Source organism: Aphelocoma coerulescens, chromosome 2 (genome assembly GCF_041296385.1).
Source record: "Aphelocoma coerulescens isolate FSJ_1873_10779 chromosome 2, UR_Acoe_1.0, whole genome shotgun sequence".
Taxonomy (NCBI): domain Eukaryota; kingdom Metazoa; phylum Chordata; class Aves; order Passeriformes; family Corvidae; genus Aphelocoma; species Aphelocoma coerulescens.
This window is the reverse complement of record NC_091015.1, coordinates 70,416,885-70,429,365: the sequence shown is the minus strand read 5'-3', so window position 1 is coordinate 70,429,365 and position 12,481 is coordinate 70,416,885. Positions and strand designations below refer to the sequence as shown.

Here is a 12,481-nt window from a genome sequence, read left to right as displayed (position 1 = left end):
GAATTTTAATATAGCGTCTGTGATAAAACATTCCAGAGATGGAACTGAATTGACTTTTGAACATCTGTGTTTTAAAACTGCTGTTGCAAAATAACGGTAACTTCTTCAAACATCTGTTGTTTGACCAGAAGCAATAACTTGTTAAGTCCAGGAACATAAACTGTAAATATCTATGTTACTTTTTTTTGTAAAAATAGCATTGTTAACGCTATTCATTCTGCTACTCTGGACATGATCACAGAAGCTCCTGGAAGTTAATCAGCTGTGGGGGTGTGTGGGAGTGGGTGCTTACTACTTGTTAATTCCCTACATGTGTACTGGCACACCTGCACTTCCTTGTGGACAAAGCTCCTAACATCATCCCGGTTTCTGTGGTGCTTTGTTTAAATCAGAGTTCCTGTCTTGTGTTGTTTTTCCTCTGTGACAAGCAGACAGGAATGGCAGCAAAATGGATGCGTCATTACAGATGATTTGTACCTGCTCTCTGTAGGACAGAAATCTTTGCAGGAGGTAGCAACTCAAAGTGAGATGTATCAATTGTTACTCTGACACCAAAAGTTGCAAATGTTACAGGTTCAGCTGATACTTGCTGGAAATGTCATGAACTCTGAACAAATAAATGTGTTATTCCTGGTGTTCCAGGCTACAGGTGCTGATATGTAGATGTTGTAGTCTATTGGGATGAGAACACATTAAATTACACAGCTGTATGTTATGCTGATATATTCAAATATATATATATTCATTCCAAGACACCTCTATCTTTTGTTTCAGCATAAGGAGGAAAGGATCAAAGGCAGTGTGAAGAAGTCTCACTAGAATAGTCCTTAGGAGAGTTGTCTGTACTGTTAGGCCATTTTACAAAGTGGTTCAATCATGTATGTCCTTTTGTTCTTTTTCCAGGAGAATTCTTGCCCCCCCCTTTTTATAGACTCTACCTGAAATCCAAAGTGTTTGTCTCTTTTTCATTAAAAAAAATTCAACATTGATGTCACTGTCTTGCAGGACATACTGCCCTTTGTCATTAGCCTTTCCGGGATTGTGGTTTTGGACAGGTATTTGCCCCTGTTATTTGGAACTATATCGCTGAGCAACTTTTAGGCTTAGTCTGAGATCCCATCTCTGAGTTCTGATTCTTCCATCAGGGTTGTTTGCATGGCAGCTTTGTACTTGGGATGCTGTATTTGTGTAACGGTGGTTGAGTTGGGTCTGTTTTCAAGATCTCAAGTTATGGAGTACCTCTAGTTTTTAGAAAAAGGAGTAGTTCATGTATTCACATTCCTGGACTGTGTTTTGCTTTCTTTGCTGAAGGCTTTTTTTGTAGGTTAATACTGCTGGTTGGGACTGACATGTGATTTAGGATAGGTGCAGATTCTGGGACTTCTGCCTGGGGCAAAGGTCCAGGGAGTTTGATGTGTAAGTTTTGAAAAATAGTCTTGCCATATGTTAATATTTTCAGACCTTGTATGCAGTGTGTGTTGTCATTGTTAGTTTCTGTGGCTTTTACTTTTCAGAGCAAAGTTTAATGATTTAATGATGCAGGTAACCATATGATGTGCATATAAAGTTGCTCACATTAGCAACTGTAAAATAATTTTGCAAACAATGACACTTTCATTGGCGTCATACCTGAGAAGTAGTTTGTCATTTTTTATCTGCAGACACAAATTTAGATGACATAGGAACTTTAGGTGATTTTAGTAAAAAAGTGATTTTTAATTGCAGTTCTTTGACTTGGCATTATGTAGAACTGTGCATTTGGAAAAAGTTGTCTTTATGTTTTTCTCTTCACTAGTAATGCTCTTTCACACCAAGATAGGTGTACAGATAGTCATAATTTTTAGCAGTTATTCTTTCAGTAAGTATTCTGATCCAAAGCGTTTTAATCATTAGGCAAAAAAAAAAGTTTGAGAACTTCAAATTACTATTGCAGACGTTACTATTGTTTGCATAAGCACAAGTGACTGCATGTTTAAGCTATTATTTTTGCATGCCTTCCTGGTTTGTATCTATAGTATCTAAATACAGTGATTTGTATTGCTTGGGCAGGCATTTGGATTGCTAAGAACAGGGAGAGAAAACAATTGATTGGGCTACAATGTCAATAACAATACCCAGTGACAATGATAAAATGGCCCCGTTGTTCTGATCAATGACATACCCTACTAATTAAAAATAGGGTTCTGGTGAATGTAGATGATGTTTCCTACGGTCCTGCTGTGTATCTAGGTGTTTCTGGTATCTGTTAAATACAGAGACTCACTCATCTTGTCATGGGTTGCAAAAGATGTTGTATTAGGGTATGTCTAGTGCTTTGTAAGGTGAGCAAGGGGTAATAAGGACAGGTGCCTTTTTCCATGGAGGCTTCATTACACAGATCTTTTCAATTTGCTTCTTCTGTATATTGTTCTAGTAAGAAAGTGTGATGTAGGAGAGAGAAAAGGCAAATAGAATTCAGAATATTTGATTTTTGTAGGTGTCTGGTGGAACCTGTAGTTTTAGTATCTGTTGTAAGCCATTTTTTAAAATTAACTTATGAAAGGGAGCTGCTGTGGTAATAACTTTGTATTATGCTGGTAGGCCTTTATCTCAACTGATAGAAGGGTTTTTCCCTTACTGCAGGGCAGAAGATAGCAGATTCTTGTTTGTGGTTTTTTGTTTGGTTTTTTGTTTGTTTGTTTGTTTGGGGTTTGGGGTTTTTTTTGTTTGGTTGGTTTTAGGGTGGGGTTTGTTGTGTTTTTTTTTGGTTTGTTTTTTTTTTTTTTTTTTAGTTGTTTGTTTGTTTTTATTATTGTTGTTTTATTTTTTGTAGTAATAGTCGTAGTTCAACAATGCTGCCTTGTGGTTTTCCAGGTTATGTCTTTGTATCGTTTGGGGCCAGGGGGACAATGATTTATTTGGTCATATTGCAGAGTTTGGTCTTACTCATCTCAGTGATGCAGTCAGTAATAAATTTGCCTGCATGCAGTAGAAGTAGTTTTTCCTTCTGTCTATTTTGTTGTCCAGTGGATAAACATGCACTGTGACAAGAGCGCTGAACTAAGTTTTTAAAGATCCTGGATATAAATGTTCAGCTCTACAAATATCCAGCATCCTTAAAAGCTGTCCAAATGTATTTTCCTTTGTTTTTCTTTTTTAGTATTAACTGTGGTTACTCTATAAAAATTTGTAATAGCGTTATTTTGTGTGAGTGTGTGATTTTTTTTTTATGCCAGGACCTGCATTCAGAGACCTCCCAAGTAACACTGATTAGGGGTGTACTTGCATTAGAGGCACAGCTAAAGCTGAATAGGGACATATAGCGGCAAGCTCTAATCAATTAAAAAAACTTCTGAAATAGCTTTTCTGTGTTTTTTAGGAAGAGGCTGGAATAAATTCTTTCAATTTCTTGTGTTTAGCTGTAGAAGATTTTTCCATTTTCAGCTTCTGTTGTAATCTAGGAACAACATGATTGCTTTGTAGTTTAACAGAATTTACGGCTTTGTGAAGCATAGAGGTGTTTGAAATTAGAGGAAAATGTAACTTCTAATTCTTAGAAATGAAGGTAGTATTTGAGGAAAATAAGTACTTTTAGTTTGATTTTTCTTGGGTAACTTTCTAACAAAGCAATTTGTTTTATGAATACACTGGTTATTTGATTAAGAGGAAGGGTTACATGAAAATATGTTGTATAGTTATAAACATGGTTATGGATGAATTATCCTCTCTTAATAAAATTTATGCAGCTGCAGTTTCCTGGGAATTTTTTCTTTGTTACAGGACATGATCTGAACAGTTTTGTCAGTGATACGGGCAGTCTACAGCAGTTGCTGATTTGGTGGGTCATTCTTTAAGAAATAATTCTTGCTCTTCGTATGGATATACCTGTCACTTTCATCATTTTTTCTCCTATTGCTTCTCTACAATTTGGCAGATTCTGCCTTTGTCCTCAGACTTGGAAAGTGTTCACATAGGTTGGAGGTAGAGCAGGATATGAGTGAGACAGATCGTGCAGCTTGCTCTGTCCTCTGCCTGTGACAGGAAGCAGAGGGAGTCCTGTGGCTGCCACAGCCACTCAGCCAAATCACCAGCTCTTTGCAGGATGGGATGTGGTCACAGTGGCAGGTGGCAATAGCTCAGCTGGTCTTTCTCAGCTTTTTTACTCAAGACTTTTTCCACTGCAGCCTCTCTTCCATGCTACTCTGCATTCCACAGCCATCTCCTGGGTCCAGTTCATGCATAGACTTGTGACCACGCATTCCTTTTTCCTCCCTCACTAGATTTGAGAAATACTGCTTTAAGACATCAGCTTTGTTTTTCCTTCTTGTGAATGATGGTCTATAGCAAAAGTAATAGGTGATGAGGAACAAATATTTATGCAGTATCTGACACAGTGCTCATATTCCTACCTGGGTCTTTTAATCAAGCAGATAAAAAAGCATCTTCATACATACTGCTTCTGCATTTGTTGAGTGAGTAAAACCAGAAAAGCATGCAGCCACAATTGTTCTGTGTCTTGCACCTTCCTGCTGCAGCCTTGAATATTGGTCTTTTAGAGTAATAGAAAGCTGGCAGAAAACACAGAAAGTAGTATGGATCTAAATAGGTAGGCAAGTTAGGTTTAAATAACTTAGAATGGCTTCCATTACTTGTTACAATACCTGTGAAACTCTGCAGCTGCACCTGCTCTGGCAAACAGCCATCAAAGTGGAATGATGTAGGTACATGTGACTTGAGGCATCATTTTCACAGCAGATATTTATATCAAAATTTCACTTACAAGTATTTATTGTACATGACTTCCTTTCAGCTAAATCTGTTAAATGATATTCCTAATAGTAGTCAGATTTTGTGGAAAGTTGTTTAATATTAATATTCCCCTTTTCTTAGGAAACCATATTTTGTAAAGATAGTTTTCTTCATACCTGATTTAGTAGCAGTCATGCTGAGAGTTTTGATGTTTTCACTCTGGCTTCTTTATTCATGTTGCTTTCAGTGCTTCCCTATTTAATACAAGTTTCTAGGATTATACTTAATTGATTTGTCACTCAAGGAAAATCAGCACTTCAAGCAATTAAGTGCACAAAAATACTAGGTAACAAAGACACAAAGATTTTTGTCCTCATCCTAGTTATGAAAAATCCATTATTCATTATCTTACTGTTTTTAAATACTGAAGTACAGTTTTCCAACACAATAGCAAAATTGCTTTTGAAACAGAATGAATTGCTTGCCAGTTCAGAGGCTGTATGTTGAAGTCAAGCTTACCAAACACGATGGTGCTTATGCTCATTATCTTCACTACTTGGTGAAGCTCCATGTTTGAAAGTGCAAACCTAGATACCAATGGTGGGAAAAAACCCTTGTCTTTAATATAATGGTGAACAAATCTTAAAGAAATTATGATGTTACCACATTTACAAAATAAATGTTCAGCATATCTGTGAATTTTTCTCCGTCAAATCTCACTCCCGTGATTCTCTCGCATTACTGTTCCTTCAACAAAGATTTTACCATGTTTACTGTGTTACTGTTGTTTATAAGAGATACTATTTTTCAAATCAGACACTTGTTAACTTTGTATGGAAGTAAAAGGGTTGTGTTACTTTTTGATATCTTGTATACTCCATTACAGCTGGCAGACTGTGATTTCACTGGGTGGTGTTAAAATACATCATTAATTGGATGTCCAAGAGCAAAACACAATGCAACATAAAGCTCTCTGTTAAAACCGTGCTAATGTAATTTACAAATTTAATTAGAAAAGATTATAAAAGCATGGAACAGGAGTATGTTTAAACACAGACCTGGCTTACTGGAAGTCTAAGAATAATGTAATATCTTGAGTGTTCTCAAGCAGTGGTTTTATTACCTGGTGTTGATCTAGTCTGAGAGCAATCAATGTAATTTGGGATAATATGGATGTTAACCTGTAAAACTCCTGTGTTTTGTGAAGAGAATTTTATATATATATATATATATTTTAATGTCCATTAATAATAATAGCTAGATTGTCATATTAAATTAAATATCAGATACAGCTTATTGCAAACAACATTGTGAAGATCAAGTTTTTCATGTTTGTTTTAAACTTTTTTTTTTTAAGTGGGTGCTTTTAGCAATAATTTGGAAAGCATTTTCCATGCCATATTCTCACATAATTTTCTGGGAACTCCTAACTTTTAACATTAGCACAGTCTATTCTAGTTTGAAACTTTGGTTGTGTTTTCTACAGCGTGGTGGTGCTTTTACACCATTTGAAACTGATGAAGATTTCTTGTCACAAGGTCTAATAAACTTAAGGTTTCGATACTCAGTTGACTTGAAACTGGGTGTGAGAGGTGTTTATTATTATTCCTAGTTATGCAATATTTTCTGATCTGCTCTGAACACATCAACATCCCTTAGTGGTGTTCCATACCAAGTGATTCCAAGGAGGTGTAGAAATCAGGGCATTACCTGCCAAAGATAAGAGGGAATGTCTAGAAGACTTGTTAAACAATAGTAGGTTTGGGGGTCTTTGTTTCCCTTCCTTATTAGAGTTTACTTCTTAACTGTGTTGATACCAATTTATTATATAGCCAGTGTAAAGTATGTGGTGTACCTTTTCAATAGAAATGTAATATTCAATCCTTCTGTTCCCTCCCTCCCTTTCCTGTCATCCAAAAAAGTTAATAACTGCTTTTAATATATATTCTTGTATACAATAGGGCTCAACACAGAAAATCTAGAGGGAAAGGAAATGGTTTCAGGTTTTTGTATTGAATATATAGTGAATTGAAAAAATGCAAGCCCAGTGATGGTGCCTTGTCATGATCATTCCTCATGTTTGTAATATTGCTTTTTAAAAATATACCGGCTTTGTCTATCAAGACTTTTGACTGAATGACTGCTCTACGTCAGCAGAACTCCCTCCTGCTCAAGCAAGGCTACCAAGAGCTGCTTGCCCAGGATTGTGACTAGACAGGTTTTAAATGTCTCAAAGGATGGAGATGCCACAATCTCCCTGAGCAGCTCATACCCGTGCTCAGTCATCCTCATGTTAAAAGTGTTCCCTGATGTTGGGATGGCACCTTCTGTGTTTCAGCTTGTGCGCATTGCCTCTAATCCTGTGACTGGGTACCACTGAAGACAGTCTGGTTCAGTCATCTTTGCAAACTCCCTTCAGGTCCATAGACATTAGTAAGATCCTGCCTGTGCCTTGTCTTCTCCAGGCTGAGCAGTCACAGCTCTCTCATTCTTTCCTTGTACGAGAGATGCTTCAGTCCCTTCATGATCATCATGGCCCTTCATTGAACTCCATTCAGCATGGCCATGTCTCTCTTGCACTGGACAGGGTGGCCTCCCTGGTGCTGATCTGAGGGGAAGGATCTCTTACCTTCATGTGCTGGCAGCACTTTGCCTGATACAGCCCAGGATACCAGTACCTTTCTTTGCAGTGAGGGGACAGTGCTGGCTTAATGGTCAACTTGGTGTTCACCAGGACCCCCAAAAGCTGTCAGGCTTTTTCCCTGGAGTAGCACCCAGCATATAGTGGTGAGTGAGCTTGTTCAGGTGCAGAACTTTGCAGTTCTTCTTGCTGAGCTTGTGATGTTCCCGTCATCCTGTTTCTCCAGCCTGTCAAGTTTGCACTGGATAGCAGCATATTCATCTGGCCTGTTATCACTCTTTCCAGTTTTGTGTCATCTGCAAACTTGCTGAGGGTGCATTTTGCCCCATCTTCTACATCATCCATGAAGATGTTAAACAGGACTGGAGCCAGTATGGATCTCTGGGGTACACTGACTTAGTGTACTGACCTCCAACTAGACTTTGTGCCATTGACCACCACCCTCTGGACCTGGCCATTACAACAGAATTCAGTCCATCTCACTGTCTGCTCATCCAGCTACTACAGCTTGTCTATGAGAATTTTATAGGAGACAGTGTCCAAGACCTTACTGAAGTCTAAGCAGATGCTATCCACTGCTCTTTCCTCATCTACCAGGCCAGTTTTTTAATCTTACAAGTTTATCAGGTTGGTGAAGTAGAACTTCCACTTTGTGAAGCTATGCTGACTACTCATGATTTTCTTGTCCTTTTTTTTGGAAAAGGTTTCCAATAATGAGCTGCTCTATCACCTTCCCAGGGATTGTGGTGAGACTGGAAGGTCGGGGCAGGTTCCCTGCACCCTCCTTCTTGCCCTTCTTGAAAGTAGGAGTGGCATTTGCTTTCCTCCAGTCTTTAGTCACTTCTCCCAATTGCCATGATTGATCAAAGATTTTTGAAAGTGATATTGCAATGACATCTGACAGGTTCCTCAGCACTTGTGGGTGCATCCCCTCAGGGCCCATAACATTTTAATATTTTTATATATAAATGTATGTAATATAATAGTAATAATATGTATATTATTGCATATTATATTAATAATATGCAATAATATATAATATATTAATTATATTAAAATATGTGTTTTATTACATATTATATATATTCTATTATATCTATGGTATTCATATTCAGTTTCCTTAAGTGTACCCTAACTCATCTTCCTTGCTTTAGGCTTTCTTCCTGCTTTCTGAGACCTGGGACTTCTGAAAGTCAGTCTTGCTGATCACGACTGAAGCACAGAAGGGATCCAGTACCTCAGCCTTTTCCGTGTCCTGTGTAACTGCATCCCCTGTCTTATTCAGCAATGAGCTCACATTTTCCCTAGTCTTCCTTACCTCACCTGTGTACTTAAAAACTTCTTGGTTTTGACATCCCTGGCTGGGTTCAATCACATTTGGCTATAGCTTTCCTAGCTTTGTCCCTGGAACCTTGGACAATGTTTTTGTATTTCTCCCAGGTTACCAGTCCTGATTTCTACCCTCTGTGCACTTCATTTTTGTGCCTTCATTTTTGGACTGCTACTTGTTTGTCCAGTCAGGGCCATTGCATTGAATGGGAATCTCTTGAACTTGGAGTAGCTGATCCTTGAATACTAACCAGCTTTTTTGGGCCCCTCTTCTCCCCAAGACCTTATTCCATGGGACTCTTTCAAATGGTTCTCGAAAAGGCTGAATCTGTTCTGAATACCAGGGCTGTGACCTTGCTTGCCACCTTCCTCCCTGCTCTCAGGGTCTTGAACTTCACCATCTTATGGTCACTGCAGTCAAGGGTGTGTTGACCTTCACATCCCCAATGAGCCCCTCCTTGCTTGGTGAATATGAGGTTCAGCAGAGCATCTCGTCTCATAGGCTCCTCCTGAGTAATTAGAGAAGGAAGTTGTTGTCCAAGTGCTGCAGGACCCTCCAGGATTGCCTATGTCCTTTTGCATTGTTGCTGCAGCAGATACCAGGGTGGTGGAGGTTCCCCATGAAGACCAGGGCTTGAGAATGTGAAGCTCCTCCTCTATGTCTGTAAAGGGCCTCACCTGCATGCACTTCCTGTTCAGACGGTCTCTAGGAGACACCTACTAAAATGTTGCCTTTACCTGTTCTCTCCTAACCCAGAAGTCTCATCCGTCCTTTGGCAGAGCTCCATGCACTCCAGCTGCTCACTCACATAAAGGGAATGAATTTCCAGTTTTGTTAATTACTATTTTTATATGGTTTAGGTTTAGGTTGCTGTGGAGAAAATGGGACAGTCCCAGGATTTGCCTTGTGAGAGATGACTTTAAATACAGCTTCATAAAAATTATACTTACCAATTCTGAGTAACAGTGCATCTTCTTTCAATCATCTTCCCAAAGGTATAAAAGTATGAAATGAGTAAGTTAGTCAATTTGCATGCACATAGGGGAATTTTCTTACTGACTATTCCAGTGTTTTGTCTTAGCTTAAAAAGCATTCCAGACACGTAAAATTAGAGTGGGTAATAGTTTCTGGAGAGGAAAGGACCATTGTTAGCTTAATGTTGTTTCCACGGGTCCCACAGGCAGATCTTGACTCACTGAAAGTTTTTGTGTAGAATTATAAGTGTAACTATAATGTTTTTGTAATTAAAACCAAGATACTGATGAGTGGTGTAGAAAGTGAGGCTCAAAGGCCTGCACACACAAGAAGAGACATCAGGAAAGCAGGTTGAAGAAGCACAGTGGAAATATAAAGTCTGTACTTCCAAGAAAACTCAGTCACTTGTGTCTGCTATAAGCTTTGCGAAGTAACTTCTGTTTAACAAAATCTTACAGAGAATCCTTTGAAAAGTAGGAGGTTGCAACTTTGCATGCACAGATTATATAAAAAACAAGAATTTCCCTGGAATTATTTATACTGTGATTGACAATGATTGCAGGCCTTTTTGCTGTATTACATAAATTTTAACTAAAATCAGAGTATCTTGTTAATGTGTTAACACAAAAATGCATGAGATGCTTAGATGAAAATACCTCCCTAATAAAATTCCATATGGCAAAAATTAACTTGTTACTTTAGGAGATCCCAGTAATAAAAAGTGATGTATTGGCTGTTTATTTAGTGCTTTTATTTCATTTTGCCAGGTACCAAGTGGAAGATGAGTCCTCTCATTTGGATGAAATGCCACTGATGATGTCAGAAGAAGGCTTTGAAAATGATGAAAGTGATTACCATACTCTACCAAGAGCCCGAATTTCTCAGAGAAGAAGAGGCTTAGAATGGTTTATCTGTGGCGGCTGGAAGTTCCTTTGCACTAGGTTTGTCACATAGTAGTACTTTTAATTAAAGTTTTTAACTAATTAAATAAATAGTAACTTTGTATTGTGTGATATTAGCAGAGTACAGAACAAAGAATAATTTGCTTGTCATGAATCTTTTGATTTATTTGCCTGCATTTTCCCTACTAGGACATTGCTAGCTGTTAAAAAACAGTTCTGAAGAGCTGATGCTGTTGTGCCTCTCCTGTCTGCCTTGCTGACTTGCAAGAGAGATCATGAACTAAACTTGTATTAATCTGAGGTCCATAATTTGGCATGTATCGTGGTTCTCACTGCTACTCAAAACCACATTAGGATAGAAGGGTTAAATATTTTGGTTTTGCAGATATTAGTGTGTTAAGTTGACAATAGATATAAATTTATTGATGTTGCTGTAAGGAAAAAGCAAATTCATCAACTATAATGGTTAGTTAACCCTTCAACTTTAAAGGTTCAGGTATAAATGTAACTTGTGGTATTGGAGTGAATTACAACTGGAATTAGCTCTTGTGATTTGGTTCTTGTTTAGAAACTTTCTGTGCCAAACTATGCTCTATGCAAATACCTTGCAATAGTAATTTTCTTACTAATTTTTAGTAAAACTTCTAAATAGAGAAATTGCTGTTAGGATTATTAAGGATCTTCCTTTTTATTTAATTTGGAATGTTAAAATCTGAGAATCAGTCAAGTTAAGTGAGTGAAGCAATTTCAGTGAATTTAAATGACAAATGCTTTTTTTAGCAGATGTTTTTAGAAATGATTTAGATAGAAGTCTTCACAAGTGGTTTTCGTGGTGCTTTGAGGCCCGTTGTTTTACCTAAGCAAAGCTGTATTTGTACACCTTCAGTTTTTTTAAATAATTGTTATAAAGCTTTAAAAAACATAATCTGTGTTGATTTCTGTTTTATATAATAATTTAACAAAGCCTCATGGTTTATTAATTTTATTATAGGGATTAAGTGTTTGGAAGGTAGAAGGAAGGAAGTAAGGTTAAAAAGTTTACAGAAGTAGTGTTTATATATGTAAATGCCTTTTGGAAGCACTGTTTCTGGTACAGATCTGCATTTTAGTTGTTGAAAAAAACATTTTTAAGTATTTAAAGAAGTTGTTAATCTTCTGGACAGGTCTTAAAATTGAGATAACTTTCAAACAATATACTTTTATGTGAGTTCACTTCTGTGAGTACTAGTGATTATTAGTTACTGTGGTTATATTCCCGTAAGTTTCATGAAAACAGGCGGATCAGTAAAGACTGCACCCTGACATGGAATTTGCAGTGTTTGGATAGAGACAGACAATTGCAAGGTGAGTTTATGTTGGAACTAATTAAAAATTGTAAGAGAATGTCACAACAAATTGTCAGTAGTGCTGAAGATTGCAAAATTTCGTGTTCCTGCTTGCTTTTTAAAATTGAGAGGTACATCTCAACTTTCAAGCCTACAAACTTTCAAACCTGTTCTTTAAGTTACTTGAATCATATCTGTGATGGATTTTTGAGACGGAAAAGAGAAAGAAAATTGTGCTATGGTTTGGTTTGGGTTTTTTTGCCATGCTCTGTACATATTTTACTGCTAGTGTAGGTGTGTAGAAGGAAAAGTCTTCACTAAAGAAAGAGGCTTTAGGGGAGTATGACTTCTGCTTTGCTGATTTCCTCATCTGAATTTGGACACAATAAAGAGTCCGTTTGGTCCTGCATTTATACCTACAGGTATTTTAATCACACCAATGTTCTTTATATCGGAACATCATAGCAGATAATTTTCATTTTTCATGGAAAAAATAATGAAAAAATGATTAACAGATTCTAGCAGAAGCTTGAAATTTCAGTTGGACATTAGCAGACAGAGGATACTCTCACAGGAAAGC

General features: G+C 37.4%; 1 protein-coding gene across 4 annotated transcripts in view; it reads left to right on the top strand.

Moving 5' to 3' along the window:
• ATP9B (ATPase phospholipid transporting 9B (putative)) overlaps positions 1 to 12,481 on the top strand; it is a 157,486-nt gene that overhangs the window by 5,154 nt on the left and 139,851 nt on the right. For all 4 annotated transcript variants that reach the window (XM_069007968.1, XM_069007966.1, XM_069007969.1 and 1 more), the window contains exon 2: positions 10,442 to 10,615. In XM_069007968.1, the coding sequence (XP_068864069.1) occupies positions 10,442 to 10,615 (174 nt within the window). The remainder of the gene's footprint in view (positions 1 to 10,441; positions 10,616 to 12,481) is intronic.